This window comes from Sapajus apella, unplaced genomic scaffold (assembly GCF_009761245.1).
Source record: "Sapajus apella isolate SASKATOON/1434 unplaced genomic scaffold, GSC_monkey_1.0 scaffold33, whole genome shotgun sequence".
In the NCBI taxonomy this organism is placed as follows: Eukaryota; Metazoa; Chordata; class Mammalia; order Primates; family Cebidae; genus Sapajus; species Sapajus apella.
Genome location: NW_022436973.1, coordinates 4,986,110 through 5,011,664, shown reverse-complemented (window position 1 = coordinate 5,011,664; position 25,555 = coordinate 4,986,110). Strand labels below are relative to the sequence as shown.

At 48.9% G+C, this 25,555-nt stretch overlaps 1 protein-coding gene, 1 long non-coding RNA gene and 4 other non-coding genes across 8 annotated transcripts; 1 reads left to right on the top strand and 5 right to left on the bottom strand.

The window, feature by feature from the left end:
- Positions 1 to 2,307: 2,307 nt before the first annotated feature.
- Positions 2,308 to 7,591, bottom strand: LOC116562700. Its single transcript, XR_004274071.1, has 2 exons — positions 7,553 to 7,591; positions 2,308 to 2,601 (listed from the first exon to the last, which is right to left on the bottom strand). It is a non-coding gene; the product is annotated as an uncharacterized LOC116562700 (long non-coding RNA).
- Positions 7,592 to 10,765: 3,174 nt separating this feature from the next.
- Positions 10,766 to 20,450, bottom strand: LOC116562697. Of its 3 annotated transcripts, XR_004274061.1 has the most exons (7): positions 20,262 to 20,449; positions 19,524 to 19,630; positions 17,766 to 17,837; positions 14,813 to 14,906; positions 12,440 to 12,517; positions 11,179 to 11,258; positions 10,767 to 11,073 (listed from the first exon to the last, which is right to left on the bottom strand). XR_004274061.1 is itself a non-coding variant. In XM_032294967.1 (6 exons), the coding sequence occupies exons 1-5, from the start codon at positions 20,411 to 20,413 to the stop codon at positions 12,441 to 12,443; spliced, it is 459 nt and encodes a 152-aa protein (XP_032150858.1). In that variant the 5' UTR covers positions 20,414 to 20,450; the 3' UTR covers positions 10,766 to 11,258; position 12,440. The 3 variants fall into 3 exon arrangements, 1 of the variants encoding a protein (XP_032150858.1); XM_032294967.1 differs by having other exon boundaries at positions 10,766 to 11,258; positions 14,856 to 14,906; positions 20,262 to 20,450; XR_004274062.1 differs by lacking the exon at positions 19,524 to 19,630 and having other exon boundaries at positions 20,262 to 20,349.
- On the bottom strand, positions 14,225 to 14,358 carry LOC116563093. Its single transcript, XR_004274221.1, has one exon. It is a non-coding gene; the product is annotated as a small nucleolar RNA SNORA71 (small nucleolar RNA).
- Positions 15,945 to 16,078, bottom strand: LOC116563095. Its single transcript, XR_004274223.1, has one exon. It is a non-coding gene; the product is annotated as a small nucleolar RNA SNORA71 (small nucleolar RNA).
- Positions 18,888 to 19,021, bottom strand: LOC116563094. Its single transcript, XR_004274222.1, has one exon. It is a non-coding gene; the product is annotated as a small nucleolar RNA SNORA71 (small nucleolar RNA).
- A 1,776-nt stretch (positions 20,451 to 22,226) lies between the features above and the next one.
- LOC116563098 lies at positions 22,227 to 22,358 on the top strand. Its single transcript, XR_004274226.1, has one exon. It is a non-coding gene; the product is annotated as a small nucleolar RNA SNORA71 (small nucleolar RNA).
- The last annotated feature ends 3,197 nt before the right edge of the window (positions 22,359 to 25,555 follow it).

The following is a 25,555-nucleotide window of genomic DNA, read 5'->3' as shown; positions in this document are numbered from 1 at the left end:
AATTTTTCTAGTTAATTCCAAAGTCCTTTTACAAAAGAGAAACTCGAGGCTAGGTGTTTGTTAATTGTCTTCACTTCACCTCCTTATCTATAGAAGTCAGGATTAGCCCAGAGGACTCTTCTATTTATTTTAACTGGCAATTATGATGTGAAAACATTCCATGTGTGTATCAGTCAGGTTTCACCAGGTTATGCTGCAGAACAAAGAACCCCAAGATCTTAGCACCTTCCCACCACCATGGCCTATTTCTCACTCACATTACGCATCAGCTGTAGCTCTGCCCCATGCCCTCTTCATCCTGAGATCCAGACTGCAGGAGCAACCGTTATCTGGAACATTGACATTATCCTGGCAGAGGGAAAAGAGAAGTGGCAGAACCATCCTCTTGCTCTTAAAAGTTTCTGTTCCGGAGCACCACAGGTCACTCCCACTCATCTTGCATTGGCTAAAGTAAATCCCATGGCTGCACCTAATGTCAACGTCATGGGAAATAGAATCCTCCATCAAGGATGACTTGTAGGGAGAGCCCGGTAGGAAGGACTGAGATGGAGTGGCTGCAAATGTTTTGAACAAATAATGCAGTCTACCAGAAGAACAAATAAGCAATTTACTCTCTCTATATTAACCTTGCACTTATTTCATTTAGTAACTTAAATGTCCCTTGCATGTGTGTTTTTATTATGAAATATTACAGACATCCAGAAAAAAGCATAAAACATTCCTATATACTATAATGAATATGACTCAAAGGGCTGGCCCATATTAAGTTGAACACAAATTTTTTTTTTTCTTTTCTCTTCTTTTTTTTTGAGACAAAGTCTTGCTGTTACCCAGGGCAGAGTGCAGTGGTGCAATCTCAGCTCACTGCAACCTCTGCCTCCCGAGTTCAAGCAATTCTCCTGCCTCAGCCTCCCGAGTAGCTGGGATTACAGGTGAGTGCCACCATGCCCAGCTAATTTCAGGATTTTTAGTAGAAACAGGGTTTCTCCATGTTGACCAGGCTGGTCTCAAACTCCTGACCTCAGGTGATCTGCCTGCCTTGGCCTCCCAAAGTCCTGGGATCACAGGGGTGAGCCACCGCACCTGGCCGAACACGCCTTTTTATGTACAGAGGGTAGAACTTATTTTCTGCAGAGTGCCAAAGGATCATTACAATGATTCAGGAGGTTTGTGAGTCCAAATGATAGTTATTGTCTAGAGAATCTCAGCCGTCCTTCTGGCCACAGAACCTTGTCTCTGTGTATCAGAGTTGCAGATGAGCTTCCTGATGAATGTGATGGGCTGGCAGCTACTCAACCTGGCCATGGACTGCTTCCTCCCGGCATGCACCAGTGAAAAGCAATGCCTGTTCATCTCACATGCATCATTTCCCTCAAGCTGTTCCTCAGGATTTCAGCTTGGCCGGTGTCTTCCCAGGGCAATGACATGAAGGAATTCACAAACAATGTTGACAGAGGGCAGACACCAAAACCACATGCTATATGATGCCACTTATGTAGCACTCAAAAATAGGCACAATTAATCTATGTCGTTAAAAGTCAGTTAGCAGTTTCCTTTGTAGAAGTGCTGACTGAATGGGAGATTGAGGGGGTGCTTCCAGGGTGTGAGTAATGTCATTTCTTGATCTGGGTGGTTACATGTTTGTGTCCATCTTGTGAAAATTCTTTGAGCTGTACAACATATGATTGTCCATTTTTGTACAGGTGTTAGATATCAATTAAACTTTTAAAAAACATATTGGGGGCCGGGCGCGGTGGCTCAAGCTTGTAATCCCAGCACTTTGGGAGGCCGAAGCGGGTGGATCACGAGGTCAAGAGATCGAGACCATCCTGGTCAACATGGTGAAACCCCGTCTCTACTAAAAATACAAAAATTAGCTGGGCGTGGTGGCGCGTGCCTGTAGTCCCAGCTACTCGGGAGGCTGAGGCAGGAGAATTGCCTGAACCCAGGAGGTGGAGGTTGCGGTGAGCCGAGATCGCGCCATTGCACTCCAGCCTGGGTAACAAGAGCGAAACTCCGTCTCAAAAAAAAAAAAAAACATATTGGGTAAAAAGTGCTCAGAAATACTGTTTTTATAATCATTACTTGCCTGTCATCTAAGAAAGTCAATGTGTGTAAACTATGAAAAGTGATTTTTGGCTGGACGTGGTGCCTCACATCTGTAATCCCAGCACTTCAGGTGGCTGAGGTGAGAGCATGGCTTGAGCCCAGGAGTTCAAGGTTGCAGTGAGCTATGACTGTACCACTGCACTCCAGCCTGGGCAACAGAGTGAGACAGTCACAAAAAAAAAAAAAAAAAAAAAAAGATTTCACATAATTTCTGTTTATTGGCTAAAGTGATCTCATGACAATCATACCCAGATGAGTCTTTGCACTAAACATAGTTCTATCAGTGGGAATTAAATTCAACTTCAGGGAACCAAAAATAAATAAAAGTGTCCCAGTCAAGACAGAGATTGTTTTTCTTAATGAGGAATATGAAGAAAGGCAGATCAGAGTTAACAGGGGAGCACCAGTGGGACATCACGTATCCAGTCTCCTAGCTTCTCCCTCCACCATCCTGAGAATGTGGCCTTCTTCCTCATGCTCACAAGAGGGATGCTGTGCTCCAGTCATTATGACATTCCAGGAGAAAAAAAAAAAGAGAAGATCAAAGTGCAAAATGGACAAGTTAGACAAGTCTAATCCCTTTTAAAGGGTTTTTCCAGGAGCCCACCTTTTCCTGATTCAGGTGTGGTCGCTCAGCAGCCTCCTGCCATGGAGGCAGCTGCTCCAGGATGCCGGTCCTGCATTGCAAGGCAGCCAGCAGCACCACAAGGCCAGCAACTTCCCCCAGTGTCCCCGCCTTGGGCGATTTTGTAGCACAGTGCCTCCGGTAAGACACCGCTCTGTGAATGACTTTCTCTCACACCAGAGAACAGTTTTCTTGCAAGTTCCAGGGAACAGATTTCTAGCAGAGTCTACCAGCAAAGACCACAGTGGCTTCTCTGCCATCCAGGGAACCACAGCTGTGCCCTCTACAGCAAAGTCTGGATCTCAGCCTTGCAAGAATGGGGGTAGGGAATTGGGACGGGGGGAGACTTTCTTAGCCCTAAGAATGGTGGCTGCTCTTTATTTTTTTATTTTGTTTTTTAGACAGGGGCTCTCTCTGTCACCTAGGCTGGAATGCAATGGCACAGTCTTGGCTCACTGCAACCTCTGCCTGCTGGGCTCAAGCGATCCTCCCACCTCAGCCTCCCAGGTAGCTTGGACTACAGGCACACACCATGCCCAGCTAATTTTATTTTTTGTAGAAATGGGGTCTTGCTATGTTGCCCAGGCTGGTCTGGAACTCCTGGGCTCAAGTGATCCTCCTGCTTCGGCTCCCAAAGGGCTGGGATTACAGGCATGAGCCACTGTGCCAGGCCTATTACTATTTTAACAGTTCTTGGTTTGCTCCTCAGAAAACCGGGGAGGGATTTTCTCTTTACCTCGAGGAGTGAATCATCTCTGGCTTAGGAGTCGCAAAGTGCGTCTTCTTTTATTCTTTTTTTCCAAAACCACAATTACTTTTTCATTGCAAAGTGAATTCTAACTCCTGGAAGGTCCTGGGGCATCCAGAAAAGTCACCATGAAGTGATAGGAAGATAGCGGTGGTGAAAGGCCCGATTCCCAGGAGGAAAGAGAGGGTACCAAGTGCTCCTCGTAGAAGTGATCTTGAATTCAACAAAGCCCCCTGTTTCTCCAGAAAGTGAACTGCGTTGAAAGTGCAGCCTGCAGCGCCATCTTTTGGCCACAACTGGGAATGTCACATGAACCCTGGAAGTTCCTAGGCACACTCTCAAGTACCGTCTCAGAGGGTTTGGCAGATTCACATGTTTATCAAGTCCCTCAGGGTATTGATAAACACACATAGTCTAATAATTCTAAACACACAGGGTATATTGATAAACACACATGCAAAGGACATTTAAGTTACTAAATAAGTGCAAGGTTAATGCAGAGATAGTAGATTGCTTATACCTGAGGGACTTGATACCACGTGCAAGTGGTTCAGTAATTACCTTCCTCCTCCCATCTGGAAACCATATGTTAAAGTTGTTAAAGGGCTGGGCACGGTGGCTCACACCTGTAATTCTAGCACTTTGGGAGGCCGAGGCAGTTGGATCACTCGAGGTCAGGAGTTCAAGCCCAGCCTGGCCAACATAGTGAAACCCCATCTCTACTAAAAACACAAAAATTAGGCGGGCGTGGTGGCAGGCACCTGTACTCCCAGCTTCTCAGGAGGCTGAGGCAGGAGAACCGCTTAGAGGTGGAGGTTGCAGTGAGCCGAGATCATGCCACAGCACTCCAGCCTGGGCAGCAGAGTGAGACTCCATCTCAAAAATAAATAAATAGGCCAGGCGTAGTGGCTCATGCCTGTAATCCAAGCACTTTGGAGGCCAAGGCGGGCGGATCACCTGAGGTCGAGAGTTCAAGACCAGCCAGACCAACATGGTGAAACCCCGTCTTTAAAAAAAAAGTAAGTAAAAAAAATAAATAAAATTTAAAAATAAAGTTGTCAACAAAAATGTGCACAAGGCTGTGATGCACTGAATAGGTCACTGTGGTGCTCCTGCCCAAAATGCCTTACCTGGATCTAACCATGAGGAAACACCAGTCAAACCCAAAGAGGAACTTTCTACAACGTGATTGGCCTTCACTCTTAAAAAACGTCAAGGTCGTGAGATACACGGAAAGGCTGGGGAAATGTTACCAACTTAAGGAGACTTCAGAGGCAGGGCAAACGAATGCAAAAGAGGTGAGTGGAGACTCTCTTTTGCTATATAGGACATTGTGGGAAAACTGACAAAATTTGAATATGGTCTGATCATTAGATAATAGCATTGTACGGATGTTAATTTCAGGATTTTGATAATTGTACTGTTTGTGTATTTGTACTAATTTATACCAATTGTACTATATTTGTACAATTATGCTATAATTGTATATAGGAAAATGTCCTTGCTTTTAAAGAACGCACATTGAAGTATTTAGAGGTAAAAGGCCGAAAAGTCTGCATTTGACTCACAAAGAGTTCAGAGGGAAGTATGTATATACCTGTTACATCTTTATGTGTGCACATATATGTCTATTTATATATTTGGGTTTTTTCTTTATGTGTATATTTGTAAAATTGGTGAAAGCTTTTAAGGAATTCTTTGTGCTGCTTTTGTGACTTTTAAAGTCTAAAACTATTTTTTTATGAAAAGTTGATTTTTTCACAAGTCTCCTGAAAAGCAATGTTATAATGCCACCATGAATTCAATTACACAGTAAAGCAGTAATATCTCACCTTTCCATGGAGCCCTTGGTAGTTGCCAGGTATATGCTAATTTCAGGTTTATCTCATGGAATCCTCACAGCAATCCTATGAGGGAGATGCTATCATTACCCCCAATTTTCAGATGAGGAACCCTCTGGCTCAGAGGTGTGAAGTGATTTGCTCAGGGTCACACAGCCAGTAAGTGATGAAACTGGGCTGCTGTGCTCTCTGAATCCAGAGTAATTTTAAAAGTCCAAGTAGCAGCACCTAGGGTCCACAACACTGGATGGCAGGGCTCACACTGTTCAGAGGACCGGGGACCGACCCCATGGCTGCGATTGAACTCTACAGCCACCTTCACATGTGACTGGGCCTTTGCTGTGCCTCTGCCCACACTCCAGCTGCTCCTGGCATGTCCTGCTCACTGTCTCCATCAGTCCCTCTCCTACTTCCTCTTCTGCAGTAGACTATCCTTTCCCCCATGTCCCGTTCCCAAGCGCTCTACCTGGGAGAACATTCTCCCTGCTCTGCGGTTCCACAGCCCTATAACTGTCCCTTTCTCAGGCACTATCCCACTTTTTTCAGGGGGCGGAGACAGAGTCTCACTCTATTGCCCAGGCTGGAGTGCAATGGTGCAATCTCAGCTTACCACAACCTCCGCCTCCCAGGTTCAAGTAATTCTCCTGCCTCAGCCTCCCAAGTAGCTGGGATTACAGCCATGTGCCATCACACCTGGCTAATTTTTGTATTTTTAATAGAGACAGGGTTTTGCCATGTTGGCCAGGCTAGTCTCGAACTCCTGAGCTCAGATGATCCACCCGCCTTGGCCTCCCAAAATGCTGGGATGACAGGTGTGAACCACCGTGCCCGGCAGATTATCTCACTCTATCTCCTGTTGCAATTCCCCCAGCAAAGCAGAGTGCAGCTGTAGCTAGCTCCGCTGGGGACTCAGCCAGGCCTGGATCCAAAACCTGGCTCTACCCATCACTGGCTTTCTGATCTTAGGCAAGTCACTCAGCCTCTCTTAGCATCTGTATTAGTCTATTCTGCTTTCCTATAAAGAAATACCTGAGACTGGGCAATCTGTAAAGAAAAGAGGTTTATTTGGACAGATCTGCAGGCTGTACAAGCATGGCACTAGCATCTGCTCGGCTTCTGGTGAGGCCTCAGAAGCTTTCAATCATGGCAGAAGGCAAAAAAAAAAAATAGCAGGTGCATCACATAGCAAGAGAGGAAGCAAAGAGGGAGAGAAGGTGCAGGCTCCTTTAAACAACCGGCTCTTGTGAACTAACAGAGCAAGAACTCACTGGTTACCATGGGGAGGGCATCAAGCCACTTCAGAGGGATCCATCCCCATGACCCAGACACCTCCCACCAGGCTCCATGTCCAACATTCAGGATCACATTTCGCCATGAGACTTGGAGAGGACAAATATCCAAACCATATCAGTATCTTTTAAGTCAAACAGAAGTATTAGCTGAGCACAGTGGCTCACACCTGTAATCCCAGCACTTTGGGAGGCTGGGGCGAGTGGATCATGAGGTCAGGAGTTCGAGACCAGCCTGGCCAACGTGGTGAAACCCTGTTTCTACTAAAAATTAGCCAGGCACAGTGGCAGGCACCTGTAATCACAGCTGCTCAGGAGGCTGAGGCAGGAGAATTGCTTGAACCTGGGAGGCGGAGGTTGCAGTGAGCCGAGATCGCACCACTGCAGTCCAGCCTGGGTGACAGAGCGAGACTCCATCTCAGGGAAGAAAAAAAACCAGAAGCGTTTTAACCCAATTCATTATAAAGAGTTGTTGGGCATTTAATATGACATCTGACAAGCAGCAAGTACTTAATAAGTGTTAGCTACTGTTTTTATGCCCTGTCTCCATAATGACTGTTTTACATTTTTTTTCCACAAAAATTAGTTATAAGCATGTGTCGAAGTTCTATTTTAAGCTTGTCACAAAGCCAACTCAATAGTTTCCTTTTGTTAAGGATATTTCAAAGGAAAAGAGAATGGCTGGATAATCATTATTAAACTGAATACAAGACAAAGAAAGTGTAATAATTACCCAAGTGTTTGGGTAGCTAATTTCCCCAAAGAGGTTTTAATCTTGTTAAAGTTTATCAGAAAATTGCTTAAGCATTTATCGGGAATGCTAATGTCCTCCCAGAAGGAGGTTGTGAATTGTTTCACGAAAGAGTTCTATCCCAGGCTAAGAATGGGACGCTCTTCTTAATTAGACCCCTAAGAATCGGCAGAGCACCGTGCCTCACACCTGTAATACCAGCACCTTGCGACACCGAGGCAGGAAGATCACTTGAAGCCAGAAGTTCAAGATCAGCCTGGCCAACATGGTGAAACCCCGTCTCTACTAAATAAAAAAATTTAAAAATACAAAAATCAGCTAGGTGAGATGAAGTATGCCTGTAATCCCAACTACTGGGGAGGCTAAGGCACGAGAATGGCTTGAACCCTGGAGGCAGAAGTTGCAGTGAGCTGAGATTGTGCCACTGCACTCCAGCCTGGGTGACAGAGCGAGACTTTGTCTCAAAAAAAAAAAAAAAGAATCATGGCTGACATTTCCTGAGCCTTCACTCTGGCATGTAGACTGGAGCTGTGTCACAGGCTTGGCTTAGAAGCAGGTTCTGGATGCATTTCATCATTGACGCCCACACACCCCAGCATGCTTGGTTCAGTGTAGGACTCTGCAGGTGCACACGACATGCTGATGAGAGGTGTGAGAGGGAGCAGTGGCCATCATGTTCCAGGCCTTTGCACACTGTGGGACACACACCCTCTCCACACCACCAAGATGGAAACAAACAGCCTTCTGAGAGTAGAAAGACCACCCATTGCTCCCCGTTTCATTGGGTATGAGTTTGTGCTATTTGGGAGAATGTGACTTGCTAGGTTTTCTGTCCAACACCATAAAAGACTCCTTCCTTGTCAGGGAGATCACAAGGTGCTTTGTTCTGGCCACAGAGCCTGTTAGAGCAACCAAAGGCTCATTACCAAGCATGGATGCCTTTCCTCTGACAGACAATGAAGAATTGGATCCAAGTTGCTCATTAAGTTCCTTAGGGAGTTGTTGGACATCTTGCTACTGTATGAACAAACAGATGGATCTGGCTGCTGGCTGCAAGGATATTTTGGAAAGAGGAGGTCTGCCTCCCCATCATGAAGAGAAAAATATTATACTGGGATGGGGTGCATCATCTTCAACCGGTTTGGGGGTGAGGGCAGTGGTTCTCATGTGGTCCTCTGACCAGCAGTATCAGCATCACCTGGAAATTTGTTAGACGTGAGAATGTGCCCCAGCGCAGTGGCTCACACGTGTAATCCCAGCATTTTGAGAGGCTGAGGCAGGTGGATCACTTAAGGTCAGGAGTTCGAGACCAGCCTGGCCAACATGGTAAAAACCCATCTCTACTAAAAATAGAAAAATTAGCTGGGTGTGGTGGCAAGTGCTTATAATCCCAGCTACCCAGGAGGCTGAGGCAGAATTGCTTCAACCCAAGAGACAGAGGTTGCAATGAGCCAAGATCTTGCCACTGCACTCCAGCATGGGTGACAGAGTGAGACTCCATCTCAAAAAACAAAAAAGAAGTGAGGATGCTTGGTCCCCATCCCAAATCTACTGAATCAAAAACTCAGCGGAGGCCAAGGGTGGTGGCTCACGCCTGCAATCTAAGCACTTTGGGAGGCTGAGGCAGATGGATCACGATGTCAGAAGATCAAGACCGTCCTGGCTAACACAGTGAAACCCTGTCTCTACTAAAAAAGATTAGCCAGGCGTGGTGGCACGCACCTGTAGTCCCAGCTACTCAGGAGGCTGAGGCAGGAGAATCCCTTGAACCCGGGAGGCAGAGGTTGAGCCGAGATCAAGCCACTGAACTCTCCAGCCTGGGAGACAGAAAGACACTCCGTCTCAAAAAAAACAAAACAAAAACTCAGGGAAGGGGCCCAGCAATCTGTGCGTAACAAACGTAGGTGATTCAGATGCATACTCGTTTGAGTTGAATTAATTTTTTTTTTTTTTGAGACAGAGTCTCTCTGTCACCCAGGCTGGAGTGAAGTGGTGTGATCATGACACTGCAACCTCTGCCTCTGGATTTAAGAGATTCTCAGGCCTCAGCCTCCCGAGTAGCTGAGATTACAGATGCACGGCTAATTTTTTGTATTTTTAGTAGAGACGGGGTTTCACATGTTGGCCAGGCTGGTCTCATCAGTCAATTCACCCACTGCAGCCTCCCAAAATGCTAGGATTACAGGCATGAGCCACCATGCCCGGCCTTGAGTTAAATTATCGTATCTTTTCCTCTTTCCTTCTTATTTCACTTCCTAGCATCTTCTCTTTCTCCCCATTCTCTCCCATCGATTCTCCCTCACAAACCAGCAACACCTTCTCAGAGGCCACTGGAGGATTTGATCTAAGTGCTCAAGTGAGTAGCAAGACTTTTTGAGAGATCACTAAGATAGGAGATGATCAAGCTCCAGAACACTGTTACATTCTCCCAGCGGAACCTCTGAGAGCAGACCTGCCTGCTCATCAAGGAGACATCTTGATGGCCATCTACGGCCATAACAGCTCATACTTCTGAGGCACAAACAAATCCGGGCCAGAGTCTGGAGCCTGTGCTGTCCTAGAGCCAGCTTTAGTTGATCATAAGAATGTTTGGAGCAAAATAGCATAGGAAAAGAACAGCAGTGGGAGAAAAGGTGGAAGCCACAGGTAACCACAGAGAGGCCTGAAGCAATGAAGCTATTCAGAGAAAAACACCACCAACAGCCACCAGGATGGATCCGTCAGAACACATCAGCATTGGCTGGGTGCGGTGGCTAATGCCTGTAATCCCAGCACCTTGGGAGGCTAAGGTGGGCAGATCATCTAGGTCAGGAGTTCAAGACCAGCATGGCCAAGATGGTGAAACCCTCTCTCTACTAAAAACACAAAAATCAGCCAGGCGTGGTGGCTGATACCCGCAATCCCAGTACTCGGGAGGACAAGATAAAAGGACAGCTTGAGCCCAGGAGTTTCAGAGCAGCCTGGGCAACGTAGCAAGACCCGGTCTCTTAAAAGAAAAATTAGCAGCCAGGCAAGGTGGCTCACATCTGTAATCCCAGCACTTTGGGAGGCTGAGGTAGGTAGATCACAAGGTCAGGAGTCAAGACCAGCCTGGCCAAGATGGTGAAACCCCGTCACTACTAAAAATACAAAAATATGCCGGGCATGGTGGCAGGCACCTGTAATCCCAGCTACTCAGAAGGCTGAGGCAGAATTGCTTTCACCTAGGAGGCAGAGGTTGCAGTGAGCCAAGATTGTGCCACTGCACTCTAGCCTGGGGGACAGAGCAAGACTCCGTCTCAAGAAAAAAAAAAAAAAAAAAAAAGGAAAGGCTCAAAGAGTGAAAAATCATCAGAGCTATGGCCTACTTTCCCCAAAGCCAGCCTTGCAGGCTCACGGCTGTCACTGACTTAAGAGGCAGGCGGAACAATTCTGTAAGGTTTATTGAATAAGTGGATAAAAAGTGAACGACAGCTACAAATTCAAGCGTAAAACTCTTGGTTATTAAAGTCATTCCAGGCATGGACAGGGGGATGCAGGGCTGGCCTTCCCTGTCCACAGTCCTCCGAGGCACCTGAAGTCTTCCATGTCTGGATCCCGAATCTTGTGCAAAGTGAATAGTGGATCCAGGGTGCTCTGAGCAGGCAGCAGGGAGCAGCTCTGGAAATGCTTTATGTGGTGGTCTCGCTAGTCTCTGTCCCTCTGGTGTCCACAAACACCACCAAGAGATTCTGAAACACAGGACAGGTGAGACCAGTGATTTGAGGTTCCCAACTGCGTAAACACAGACCAGCTGAGCCTCTGGCTGTGGGTTCTGGCTCTTGGCATCAACTCACCATGGTGGGAAATATCAGCAAACCCAGAACTCCAGGGTCTTAGGACTTCCTTGGAGCATCCTTGGATCTACGGCTGAGACCTAAGAGGGTAAGAAAACATACAAGTATTTAGTCTCGAAGGCCATCTCCTCCTCCCCAAGCTGACACCGCTGAGAGGGGTCCCATCCAAGCAGGCCGGCTAAAGCGCCTCATCCATGCACACCCAATTACAACACCAACAGAAAGGGCACAAAAGGACAAACATCTTAGAAGTTCCATTTTTCTTTCAAGCAGTTCGCAATCAGGGCAAGTGACCAGCTAGAGTAACCCACAGGAATACGGCTTTCCTAGCCCCACCTACAACGTTCTCCATTTCTTTGATGTTAGGACGGCTCCCGAAGAAACAATGCACATTTCACACTTCGTGAAGCAGAGCCCATGATTCACAATTCTCACGTGTGCCCTTCACTGCTATCTGAATTCATTCCAGTGTGGGGCCCACAGAGAAATGCAGACTGGTTTCTGGCAGAATCCTTAACATGAAAGACAAAGTGAACCCTCAGAAGTCAGGGGGCGGGTCTAGCCACCACATCACATGGGCCCACAAAGGCCCACACTCTGATGCTCTAACAGGAGAAAGGCTGCAGCATGGGAAAACTCCAGGGTTTGGAAGGGAAGGCTGGCCCAGCACAGGGAAGATGTCTCTCAGCACTCCCACCCCTGCACCATCAATGATCAGGGCACAACCCATGGTCACTTTCCAATGTAAGAACAGGGAAGGACAGAAAGACAGCATCAGGAGCCTGGGGGATGGTCTGAGGCAGGGAGAGCAGCCCAGCTGAGCAGAGCCCCAGCCACGGCCACTGGGTCCTTCTAAGACCCTAAAAGGAATCAAAAGACACTTCCAGCATTAAAAAAAAAAAATGGAAATGCTTTTGGATTGGTAAAGGTCAGGAGCATGTGGTCCTAACATCATACACACACACCCCGAAATAAAAACTCACTGTTAATCCAGATCACAGCACACTGCAGACACACCAGCACTTGGGGGAGGAAGGGTCCCCCAGGGAGCTCACTTTACCCATGCAGATTTCGGGAGGCCCTTCTTCTGCAGCAGCCACTGAAGGCATGTGAGCGACTGCCCTGCAGCAGGACAGAACGGGAAACCACAGGATACCCCTTTCACCTTGCTTCCCCTACATCATCCAAGCCCCAGGGAACAAGCACATGACTTTGTAGGATGCAAAAAAACCTATGTCAGACAACAGTCCAAAAATCTCACCTCAGGGACACATGGTCCAGCGCCCTGCTGTTATGAAGACAACACATCCCACGGAGCCTCTGCACACAGCAGGCCCATCTGCAACAGACAGAGAACACTTAACACTTAAGCATCCCACAAACACAGCTGCCTCAATTAGTACTTACTGTCTCAGGAACAAGAAAAACGTAACTCTAGGAAGGGATCTGCAGACAATCCGTGACAGAAATGGCATCTATGCTATCCTCGTGCCCACTGTGTGCTGCTTATCAGTGTATATTGAATAGACCCAGCCACTTCTGGACACATACTTAAAGAAGGTCAAATCACACCTAATAAAGATATCTGCACTCCAATATTCACTGTGGCATTACTCCCAAACGCCAAGACACGGAAAGAATCTAAGTGTCCATCAACAGATGAATGGAAAAAGAAAATGTGGTGCGCACGTGCACACACACACACCCAGAACTTTGTGTGTTATTCAGCCTTAAAAAGAAGACCCTTGGCTGGGCACGACTTTAGGAGACTGAGGTGGGTGGATCACCTGAGGTCAGGAGTTCAAGACCAGCCTGACCAACATGGTGAAACTCCATCTCTAAAAATACAAAAAATTAGTCAGGCATGGTAGCACACACCTGTAATCCCAGCTACTCAGGAGGCTGAGGCAGGAGAATGACTTGAACCTGGGAGGTGGAGGCTGCAGTGAGCTGAGATCACACCATTGCACTCCAGCCTGGCTGGACACAGTGGCTCATGCCTGTAACTCCAGCACTTTTGGAGGCCAAGGCAGAAGGAGATGGATTGAGCGCAGGAGTTGGAGACTGCCTTGGGCAACATTGCAAAACCCCATCTCTACAAAAAATACAAAAATTAGCCAGGCATGGCGGCAGGCACCTGCAGTCCTGGCCACTCAGGAGGCTGAGGTGGGAGGATCACTTAAGCCCAGAAGACAGAGGCTGCAGTGAGCTGTGATCGCACCATTGCACTTCAGCCTGGGTGACAGGAGACCCTGTCTCAAAAAAAATAAATAAATAAAAGAGAGAGAAAGATCCTGTCATGTGCTACAACGTGGATGGACCTGGAGAATATTATGTTAAATGAAATAAGCTAGACACAGAAAGACAAACAGTGCACATCTCACTTATGTGTGCAATGTTGTTGTTTTTTTTTTTTAAAAAAAGGTCAAATATACAAAGAGAGAATAAAATGGTGATTACCATGGGCAGGAGTGGGAAGAAATAGGGAGATGCAGGTTAAAGGACACCAACGAGCAGATACACAGGATGCATAAGCCTAGAGGTCTCACGCACAACATCAGGGATTTCTGTCAAGTAGATTTCAGCTGCTCCTCACACACACTAAAAACAGTGACTGTCTGCTTTACCACAGTAACCACTGTGCTATCTCTATCTGTCCCATGACATGTTGTAAACTTCAAATATAGACAATAAAAAATTTTAAAACAGGTTGGGCATGGTGGCTCACGCCTGTAATCCCAAGACTTTGGGAGGCTGAGGCATCACACGAGGCCAGGATTTCGAAATCAGCATAGCTAACATGGTGGAACCCCATCACCACTAAAAGTACAAAAATTAGCCAGGCATGGTGGTGCACATCTTTAATCCCAACTACTTGGGAGGCTGAGGCACGAGAATCACTTGAACCCGGGAAGCAGAGGTTGCAGTGAGCCATGTTTGCACCACTGCACTCCAGCCTGGGCAACAGAGCGAGACTCCATCTCAACAGAGTTCGAGCATGACAGCCAGGTACCAAGAGGTAACATCACTGGTGAGAATAAACACATGTACGAAAGCTCCAGAGTTTGCAAGGGACAGGAGTGGACCCTCCAAACACGGGGAAGCGCTTTCATTGATTCCTCTCCCTGCACTATCAATGACCAGGGCACGGGCAGCCCACGATCACTTTCGAATACAGGGGCAAAACAGGGCAGTAAGTGAGCTGAGAGGGGAGGCATTGCCAGCAGCTTAGGAAGGGCCCAAACTAAGAGACCTGGAAATAAGCCAGTGGCCAGGTTTGCAGCCTAGAATCGTAGCAGCTGCTTCTGATTCTTACACATGGAGAGCATGTTAAGCCAGATTGCTGGCTGCAGCACCAAAACTTCTGACTTAGTAGGCCTTGGACAGGGTCTAAGAACTTGCACCTTTTTTTTTAATGGAATCTCACTCTGTCGCCCAGGCTGGAGTGCAGTGGCACGATCTAGCAGTAGAGTGCCAGGGGAGGAAAAGACGGGGGGCCACATGTCCCTGGGGGCCTCAGTGGAGGGGCAAGCAATGGGAAGCAGCCCCTGCCTCCCCTCCAGTGACCTCAAAGCCTCTGTCCTTGCAGCCTGAACATCCGTGCATTCTCTAGAGAAGCACCCAGGAGTCAGACCTTACAAGCACCACAGTTCAGCCTCTTCTTGAAGACACGTCACCTGGGGCCGCTGGGGCCGCTGGGCACACAGGACAGAGGTCAGCTGACAATCCTGCAATGACAAGAAGCCACACACATTACTTGTTGTAACACATCCCACTAACCAACATGTTCAGCAGGAAGATGACGACCTCTCAATGGGGTAGACCTCTCAATGGGGTAGACCTCTCAATGGGGTAGACCAGCTGCATCAGTGACTTCCTGTTGGCCCCTCCTCTCCAGCTTTGTTCCTGATCTTACAACTCTCCCCATGCCTCCAGGGGCAACCTGAGAACCAGTCATCCTCAGGGGAGCCATGAAGGCCAGCACAAAAGGCAGGGGAATTACGAGCCGGGAACTAACGCCAATGCATGACCTCAGAGTTCTCTAAGGGGTGGAAAACACCAAATCTGCTCCCACCAAGCCCACCCTGGTGCTGACTCCGCATTTTCTCCAATGCCCCGAAATGCAATGAACCCAATCTCCTTACAATGGAGGGACTCTCCCTTTCTTGTATTTCTTACTTGAGACAGGGTCTCACTCTGTTGCCCAGGCTGAGTGCAGTGGCGCGACCATGGCTCACTGCAGCCTTGACCTCCAGGGCTCAAGAGAGCCTCCTGCCTTAGCCTCCTGAGTAGCAGGGACTACAGGGGCACGCAGCACTGCCAGGCCTGGCCAGTTTTTTAGTTCTTATGGAGGCGAGGTTGCCCAGGCTGCTGTGTTTCCTGTCCCACACTGTCAGAGCACTGACCATCAGGCAGACAGAACAAAGCAGGGAACAAAATTCAGACCCTGCCCTTAAGACCACAGCAGAGAGCCAGGAGACAAGTCAGGCCACAATTTCCGCGGGGTCAGCATGGTGTAGAGGGGGTTGGCTAAGGATGTGGAAGGAGAGGCGTGGAGGCGGAGAACGTTTCCGGGAGGAAGGCGCAGAGCAGCCCTGCCTCAGCTCCACACCCAGCCCTTCTGCTCCTTGAAGCCAAACCCATCACCCCACACCCTTCCCTCATGTCTCACAGTAAGCTGCCCTGAGCCAGGGAGAAGAGCAACACGACCCACTAGATGACGCCTGGCACCAGGAGGCATCTAAGAGGCGGTGGGAGGGAGGAGGTGTGGGAAAGCTCCAGGGTTTGGAAGAGACAGGAGTGGACCCTTCAAACACGGGGAAATGCTCTCGGCAGTTCCTCTCCCTGCACTACCAATGACCAGGGCACGGGCAGCCCATGATCACTTTCGAATGCAGGAGCAGAAAGGGCAGAGGCCAAGCCCAGAAAGAAGGGCAATGCCAGCATTCTGGGCAATGGACTTACCTGGAACAGAACAGCTAACAGGGCAATGACCACACTTAACAGCCTAAGATTACAGGTGCTGCTAATGATTCCCAGAGATCATTTACCACCCCCTGCCAGGAGTTGAAAGGGAGGCAAACATGGGCAGAAATATAATCCCAACACTTTGGGAGGCTGAGATGGGTCGATCACCTGGGATCAGGAGTTCGAGACCAGCCTGACCAACATGGCAATATCTCGTCTCTACTAAAAACACAAAAAAATTAGCCAGGCATGGTGGTGGTCACCTGTAATCTCAGCTACTTGGGAGGCTGAGGCAGGAGAATCACCTGAACCCAAGAAGCAGAGGTGGCAGTGAGTTGAGATCGTGCCACTGCACTCCAGCCTGCCAGCCTGGGTGACAGAGCGAGACTCTGTCTCAAAAATAAATAAATAAAAATAAGACCAGACACGTCTTATGGAGGCGAGGTTGCCCAGGCTGCTGTGTTTCCTGTCCCACACTGTCAGAGCTCACGCCTATAATTCCAGCACTTTGGAAGGCCGAGGAGGGCGGATCATGAGGTCAGGAGATCAAGATCAGCCTGGCCAACATGGTGAAACCCCGTCTCTATTAAAAAAATAAAAATAAATAGGGCTGGGCACAGTGGCTCACGCCTATAATCCCAGCACTTTGGGAGGCCGAGGCGGGTGGATCACATGGTCAAGAGATCGAGACCATATTGGTCAACGTGGTGAAACCCCATCTCTAATAAAAATACAAAAAAATTAGCTGGGCATGGTGGCACACGCCTGTAGTCCCAGCTACTCGGGAGGCTGAGGCAGGAGAATTGCTTGAATCCAGGAGACAGAGGTTGTGGTGAGCCGAGACTGCCATTGCACTCCAGCCTGGGTAACAAGAGTGAAACTCTGTCTCAAAAAATAAATAAATAAATAAATAAAATAAACAAAAAGGTCGGGCATGGTGGCTGACGCTTGTAATCCCAGCACTCTGGGAGACCAAGGCAGGCAGATCACCTGAGGTCAGGAGTTTGAAACCAGCCTGGCCAACATGGCAAACTCCATCTCTACAAAAAATACAAAAACTAGCCAGGCGTGGTGACAGGCACCTGTAATCCTAGCTACTCGGGAGGCTGAGGAAGGGAGAATCGCTTGAACCTAGGAGGCAGAGGTTACAGTGAGCCGAGATTGTGCCATTGCACTCCAGCCTTGGCGACACAGCAAGACTCTGTCTCAAAAATAAATAAATAAATAAAAGAGTGGGCTGGAGGGGTACCAATATTGACTATCTGACATTGTTTCCACTGAGGCTCACTGAACACCACTCAGCCGGCCACTGGATTCCAGGCTTGAATCTGAAATGCGGCCCCCTCTGTCCCTTCCAACACACTGCTTTCCTCTCAACATCACAGCGTCTTTCTCAGGGACTCTCAAATCAAGTTCAGGGAGCACCTTCTCAGCAGGAACCCCATGAAGGCAGAAGAAGGCCCAGACCTGTCCCTGCCTGCTGAGGGGGGAAAGACAGGGGCAAAGGGAAGCCGCCTTCACCTGTGTCCCTGCTCCCCACTCCCCAGCACCCAAATACCTCTGGCCTCGCAGCCTGCAGAGAACTTGAGTTCTAGAGAACCAGTCAGGACCTCACTTACCTGGAACCTCAGGATCCATGCTGTCCCAGAGGACATCTCTCACATGCATGGGGCAGCAGTTGTGTGACACTCCTGCAGGAAGAAAAAGCCAACATGTAACTGATGCATGCGGCACTACTTATGACAAGTCCAGGAACCCACTACATTCACCCACAGAAAACACATCTGGGGAATCAGGGTGTCAGGAGATGAACATACTGACAGCTTGTCTCGCCCACCCTGGGTCACTGACACAGTGCCCGGACGCCACCCTGTCTGAAATAGACAACAGCTCCTCTACACAAGAGGAAAACCTTGTAACTTTTCCTTTATTACCAACTTTTCCTTTAATAACCAAGACACAAGCAGCCTGTCATCACTTTGCAGAATAGCTGGGATTACAAGCACCTGCCACCACACCTAGCTAATTTTTCCTATTTTTTAGTAGAGATGGGGTTTCACCATGTTGGCCAGGCTGGTCTCGAACTCCCGGCCTCAAGTGATCCACCCGCCTCCGCCTCCGCCTCCCAGATTACAGGCGTGAGCCACCACACCTGGCCCACCTCCTATTTTCCATAGCTGCTGAAAATCAACCATCTGCCAAGCACCAGTTAAGTCAAGAGATCAAGACTCAGATACTGAGACAGGCGAGGTGGTTCACACCTGTAATTCCAGCACTTTGGGAGACTGAGGGAGGATCACTTGTGACTAGGAATTCAAGACCAGCCTGGGCAACACAGCAAGGCCCTGTCTGTCCCAGCTACTCAGGAGGCTGAGGTGGAAGGATCACTTGAGTCCAGGAGTTCAAGCTATGATCACGCCACTGCACCCCAACCTGGACAACAGAGTGAGACCCTGTCTCTAATAAAATACAATAAAATATCTGCCCTCAAGGTCACAATAGAAAGAGCCAAAGACAATCAAACCAGTAATTGCCACAGGGTGTGACTGGGGGGGGCAGGGGCGCAGTGGCTGTGGCTCTACCACCAATCATTCGTTCCCTGAGGCAGGGACCCACCCCCATACAACTTGGTGAGTGCCTCCCAGACCCCTGCAATGAGCCTTGCTCAGCCTTGCACTGAGCACTCAGTAATAACCAGACACCAAGTGCCAGGAGGCATCTGAAAGACGGTGAGAAAGAGATGTGAGAAAACTCCAGAGTTTGAAAGGGACAGGAGTGGACCCTCCAAACACGGGGAAGTGCTTTCAGCGATTTCTCTCCCTGCACTATCAATGACCAGGGCACGGGCAGCCCACGATCACTTTCGAATACAGGGGCAATGAAGGGGAGGTGAGCCCACCTTAGCATGCTAACTGCCAGATCTCCAGGGGGGGGGTCACCCCCAGGGAAGAGAAAGGTACCCAGGACCCTGAGAGCCATCATCACTTTACAGACAGATACCACGTGTCCCCACCCAGAGTCCAAAGGAAAACCGACTTCTGGTAATAATGCCTCAGCTGTACATTCAGCCCACCAATTCTGAGTTATCTACACGTGGCCAGGCACCACGGGTTCAAAATCAAGAAAAACAGCCAAGCCTCTGCCCTCAGAGAGCTTTTGCAGTTTCTCTACTTTACAGAAAACCAACCTCAGGAGAATGAAGGAACTTAGCCAGGACGTGACCCCCAAGCCCATCCCCTATCTTCTACATCAGCGTTGCTCTGCACCCGCTTTGGCAGTTCTCAGAACCCAGAATTGGCTGAGCTCTGACTATCCCCTCTACTGGGTCCCGAAGGTGCGCATAAGCTGCATCACGTACACACGGACATACTACTCACCCCCGGACACTGGAAGCCCCTCAGGGGGTGCAGACCAGAGTGCTGCAGGAGAGAACGGGGCGCTGGCTGGTGCGAAGCCGGCCGACAAGCCGCACAGCCCACAAGACCTAGGTAGGGAAAAGCACCGGGAAGGGGCTTTTAGTACAAGGCCCGGGGACAGAAGTCCAGACTGTCCCACTAGGGTCCTGGGAGTGTCTTCCATTTAAACCTCAGCTAACTGGCCTGTTAAACGGAGGTTCTAACAACTACTTTTATTTATTGATCTTTTCTAAAGCTCTAAAGTGATCTTCTTTGACTCCATCTAACAACCACTTTTAAAAGTTATTCAGGGGAAAATGAGTTAACAGTCCCAAGAACATGGCACAATCACTAACACGCTGTAGGCAACCGACAAGTGGTTTTGGGGGCTTCCAATGCCAGGAGTCGGGGGCGGGCAGCGAAAAGTCACCGAGCCCTGTTTCCCGTCATCCAGGGGCACTGTCTCCCCGCAGAGTGGCTGCGTGGACAGAGGGGTCTGATGTATGCACATGGCCGGCTCAGCGCAGCTGCGGCCGAAGGCGCGGCTCATCCGCCAGTGTCTTTCTCTAGGACACGCGAATCCCGGGGGGCTCACTCCGGCAGAGGGGACGAAGCACTGCACCAGAGGCCGGGCCTGACCTCTCTGGCCGTCTTCCCCGGGGCCTCAGTTTCCCCGGATGGTGAGAGTGACACAGACAACGGGCCCCGCTGTTGACTTACCCGGCGTCCTGGCGTCGAGTGGCGGCGGAGACGTGGCAGAGAGCGCGGGAAAAATCAGGATGTCTGCAGATTTCGAGAGACGGCGTGCGGTGGCTTGCGATGGCGCGGGACACCAAAGGACCACAGCTGCAAGACCAGGAAACTACACTCATTTCGCGCGGGCGGAAATACAGATGAGAGCGCGGACTGCGGCCTAGAGCGGACGGAACCGACGCGAGCAGCCCTGCAGCGTCCCCTGGCGGGATGGAGCTCAACTTCAGACTCTGGAGGACTTGGGATGATATCTGAAAGCGGTGTGGAAGTTTAGAAGTAAACTTCCCCCACTTTCGCCGGGCGCGGTGGCTCAAGCCTGTAATCCCAGCACTTTGGGAGGCCGAGGCGGGTGGATCACGAGGTCAAGAGATCGAGACCAGCCTGGCCAATATGGTAAAACCCCTGTCTCTACTACAAATACAAAAATTAGCTGGGTGTGGTGGTGCCTGCCTGTAGTCCCAGCTGCTCAGGAGGCTGAGACAGGAAAATCACTTTCCGGGAGGTGGAGGTTGCAGTAAGCCAAGATCGTGCCACTACACTCGGGCCTGGGTGACAGAGCAAGACTCCGTCTAAAAAAAAAAGAAAAGAAAACAGGTAGACGGGCCAGGCAAGGTGGCTGAGCACTGTAATCCCAGCACTGCAGGAAACTGAGGCAAGTGGATCACTTAAGGTCAGGAGTTCATGATCAGCCTGACCAACATGGTGAAACTCCATCTCTACTGAAAATACAAAAATTAGTCCAGTGTAGTGATGGGCACCTGTAATCCCAGCTACTTGGGAGACTGAGGCAGGAGAATTGCTTGAACCCAGGAGGCAGAGGTTACAGTGAGCCGAGATCGCACCACTTCATTCCAGCCTGGGCAGCAGAGTGAGACTTCATCTCAAAAAATGAAATAAATTGGGCTGGGCGCGGTGGCTCAAGCCTGTAATCCCAGCACTTTGGGAGGCCGAGGCAGGTGGATCACAAGGTCAAGAGATCGAGACCATCCTGGTCAACATGGTGAAACCCCGTCTCTACTAAAAATACAACAAATTAGCTGGGCATGGTGGCACATGCCTGTAATCCCAGCGACTCAGGAGGTTGAGGCAGGAGAATTGCCTGAACCCAGGAGGCGGAGGTTGCGGTGAGCCGAGATCGCGCCATTGCACTCCAGCCTGGGTAACGAGCGAAACTCCGTCTCAAAAAAAAAAAAAAGAAAAAAAAATGAAATAAAACAATAAAAGTAAACTAAATTTAAAAATAAATAAAATAATAAAATTTTAGGCTGGGCGCAGTGGCTCATGCCTGTAATCCCAGCACTTTGGGAGGCTGAGACGGGTGGATCATGCGGTCAAGAGATCAAGACCATTCTGGCCAACATGGTGAAACCCTGTCTCTACTAAAAACACAAAAATTAGCCAGGTGTTTGGCACATGCCTGTAGTCCCAGCTACTTGGGAGGCTGAGGTGGAAGAATCGCTTGAACCCGGGAGGTGGAGGTTGCAGTGAGCAGAGACTGCACCACTGTTCTCCAGCCTGGCGACAGAGCAAGACTCTGTCTCAATCAATCAATCAATAAATAAAATAAAATAAAATAACAATGATGGAGCTTTAGAGACACTTGGGTCCCAATCCCTTCTGCCGCAATCTAGCTCTGTGTCCTATTATTAACCTCAGTTTAATCATCCCAAAAATGAAGCTGTGAGGCAAAGGAGTTCCTACCATTGTTGCCATTGTTCTTATAACTACAATCCTGATCTTTCCCAGAGCCAAGATTCTCCCCCCTCTTTTATCAGAAGTGTGTTCCCTTTCATTCCTCCCGCCAGGGAAATTTGACCAGGTTTGGAGGACGGGGTGGCCGCTGCTGGGCTCTATGCTCACTGGGCTGCTCTTTCCCACACTGGCCGTGGGCATCTGCCTCCCACCCTGTCTCACGCGCTGCTCTCTCTCTGTGTCTGTATTAGAAAGTGATCATCAGCTGCCTGAGTCTTGGTCATCAATAGCACAGGGTGGGGAACTGCACAGAGCCCTTCTGTGTTTGGAGGGTCCATCTCCATCCTTGGAAACTCTTGTGCTTTTTTCACATTCGACTTCTGTGAACACTTTTAAGCCTCTGGGGCATCATGAGCTGTCATTTTGTTTGACCTTTGTTGGCTTGACTTAGCAAAAATTAGGCTGTGTGTATCTAGGACTATTTGTTCCCCAGGACAAGGTTAATTACTCAAAGGATGGCTGAGGCTCACAGAGCGTGAGCCCTGCGCAGAAGAGGTAACATTTCACTAGCCAGGTGAATTGCACAGAAATTAACAACTGAGCATGTGAATACATACAACATCGGGTACGTACAGTGATGGTGATAGCATTTCCAAAGACAGATGGGTTTTTGGAGGTGGCGTGCTTTGGTGGTTTTCTGTTTGTTTGTTTTTGTTCTTTGAGACATGGTCTTGCTCTGTTATTCAGGCTGGAATGCAGTGGCACAATCAGAGCTCACTGCAGCCTCAATCTTCTGGGCTCAAGTGATCCTCCTGCCTGGATCTACAAGTACGTGCCACCACACCTGGCTAATTAAAAAAAACTGTAGAGAGGAGGTCTCACTATGTTGTGCAGGCTGGCCTCCAACTCCTGGGCTCAGCAATCCTCCCACCTCAACCTCCCAAAGTGCTAAGATTGCCAGTGTGCATCATCATGCTTGGACCTTGGTGGGTTTTTCTTTTTTTTTTGGAGACGAGGTCTTGCTATGCTTCTCTGGCCTCAAGGGATCCTTCTGCCTCAGCCTCCCCAGTAGCTAGGACTACAGGTGCATGCCACTGTGTCTGGCTCTTGGTGGGTTTTTGAAGTGCTCAAATAGGAGTCCTTCACAGTTGCAATAGAAAGGTTGTTAAGGGTTTAGGGGAGAAAGAGGAAGAAGAGGAAGAGGCGGCAGGGATGGGGAGCGGACCCCTGTGCTGGTTTGTGGACAAGTTAGGAACCGGATGGGGCAGTATTTCCCATCTCATTGCATGGCCTGTAATAGATGATCTTTAATTGTGATACAAAAGAAGAAAGAGAAATGCTCATTGTAGCAACAGGAGAGCACTCGCTTAATTCTGAAATGTAAACAAAATTCCTTGTGTCCCAGTCTGCTCCTGGCTCTTGAGGGCTTTAAAAAAAGGAAGAACAACAACAACAAAAAACAGGACAATTGAGATTACAGGCCAGGCACAGTGTCTCACGCCTGTAATCTCAGCACTTTGGGAGGCAGAGGTGGGTGGATCATTTGAGGCTGGGAGTTCGAGACCAGTCTGACCAGCATGGTGAAATTCCGTCTCTACTAAAAATACAAAAATTAGTTGGGCATGTTGGTGGGCACCTGTAATCCCAGCTACTTGGGAGGCTGAGGCAGGAGAATCACTTAAACCCAGGAGACGGAGGTTGCAGTGAGCTGAGATAGCACCACTGCACTCCAGCCTGGGCAACAGAGTGAGACTCTGACTCAAAAAAACAGAATAAAACAAAACAAATAAAATTAATGAAATACCAGGCCGGGCGCGGTGGCTCAAGCCTGTAATCCCAGCACTTTGGGAGGCCAAGGCGGGTGGATCACGAGGTCAAGAGATCGAGACCATCCTGGTCAACATGGTGAAACCCCGTCTCTACTAAAAATACAAAAAATTAGCTGGGCATGGTGGCACGTGCCTGTAATCCTAGCTACTCAGGAGGCTGAGGCAGGAGAATTGCCTGAACCCAGGAGGCAGAGGTTGCGGTGAGCCGAGATCGCGCCATTGCACTCCAGCCTGGGTAACAAGAGCGAAACTCCGTCTCAAAAAAAAAAAAATTAATGAAATACCAAAAGCAGAACATGAGCACAGGGCCAGGCCTGGGGGCTTGCACCCGTGATCTCAGCTGAAAGTGCGTCAATAGGAAGTGTACGTTGGTGCTGTGGAGCAGGATCTCAAAATCCTTTGCGGGACGTTATGGACTGAATATGAGACCAAGGCAGGAGGGTCATTTGGGACCAGGAGTTGGAGACCAGCCTGGGCAACATAGTACGATCCCATCTCTACGAAAAATTTTTTAAAAAGTTAGCAGGGCCCAGTGGCATACACCTGTAGTCCCAGCTACTCAGGAGGCTAAGACAGGAGGATCGCTTGAGTCTGGGAGGTCGAGGCTGCAGTGAACCATAATTGCACCACTGCAATGCAAGTGGATGACAGAACATGACCCTGTTTCCAAAAAACAAGAGTTGGGCAGATGGAAATCAGTTGCATCTTTATCAATGGTGACAGCGGGATGTGACCACCTGTAGGCTCCCTGACACCTGTTCCCCCTTCCTTTACCTCTGTTGCACCAGAGAAGAACACGCTAGAGAAAACACCTTCTTTCCTTTAAGTAGAGTGTTTCTGTGTCATCAGCTTGCCCAAGCACCCCTGGCACCTCTGCTTCTCAACTATAGGCTATGATGTGAATGGTGCTCCCATGAGTTGTGCAGTACACGACCTGCACAACCGTATGTGGCAGTCCTGCCTACCCTCAGTGCAAGCAGAATGGAGATGTTCCCCCGGGTCAATGTGGCATATGTCCCTCATTGTAAGCCAAAACCAGAGCGAATGTGAAGTCAGAAGTCCACCCAGAAAGAGAGGCAGAGCTGCAGAACAGGGATGGAATTCCAGTTCTGGTGTTTGTTGTCTTGGAGGCCCAGTTTGACCTCTGCCCTTCCCCTCACTAGATTACGCTTGGATTAAGGGCATAAGTGGAGGGACAGAATTGCAGCTCCGTCTGGCCAGGGGTCACTGCAGGCACTTCTGTGCAGGTGGGGGCCGGCGGAAGCACCGCTCTAGGCCAGAAAACCTATTTTCCAATCCTGTATTTTATTTTTGAAGCATAAATTAGGTTTCTGTCACCAACGCATTGTATCTAAAAGCCCAAGCCTTTTCCTTAACTTGTTCTCAATGACCAGTTATTAAGAAATTCCATTGAGGGTTTGGCGGTTGCATACAGCCTTGTGGGCATTTTGCTTATCCAGGTTGACTTTCCCATCTCTGACACTGGTCTACGCAGTGAGGGATTCCAGCAAACAGGGCAGCAAGATGAGCTCTTGATATACATGTGTTATGACAGCCTTTGTTACAGCATTCAAAGAACAGTCTATTCTCAATGGCTAACCCTTTGTCTGCTGATGTCAAAAACAAAACAAGACTGCAGACACACTCTTGCCAATGCTAGAAGGGATGTATGTTTGAAGAGGATTTTTTTGGTGGTTTTTTTTTTTTTTTTTTTTTTTTGCTTGGAGAGGAAGGTGTGTT

Excerpts from the sequence above, each read along its gene's own strand:
- LOC116562697 (XM_032294967.1), bottom strand. The coding sequence starts at position 20,413 with ATGAGTGTAGTTTCCTGGTCTTGCAGCTGTGGTCCTTTGGTGTCCCGC. Across the intron at positions 19,631-20,261 it reads ACTCGACGCCAGGACGCCGG|GTCTTGTGGGCTGTGCGGCT; the intron begins GTAAGTCAACAG and ends TTCCCTACCTAG. Across the intron at positions 12,518-14,855 it reads AGCGGCCCCAGCGGCCCCAG|ATGGGCCTGCTGTGTGCAGA; the intron begins GTGACGTGTCTT and ends TGTCTGTTGCAG.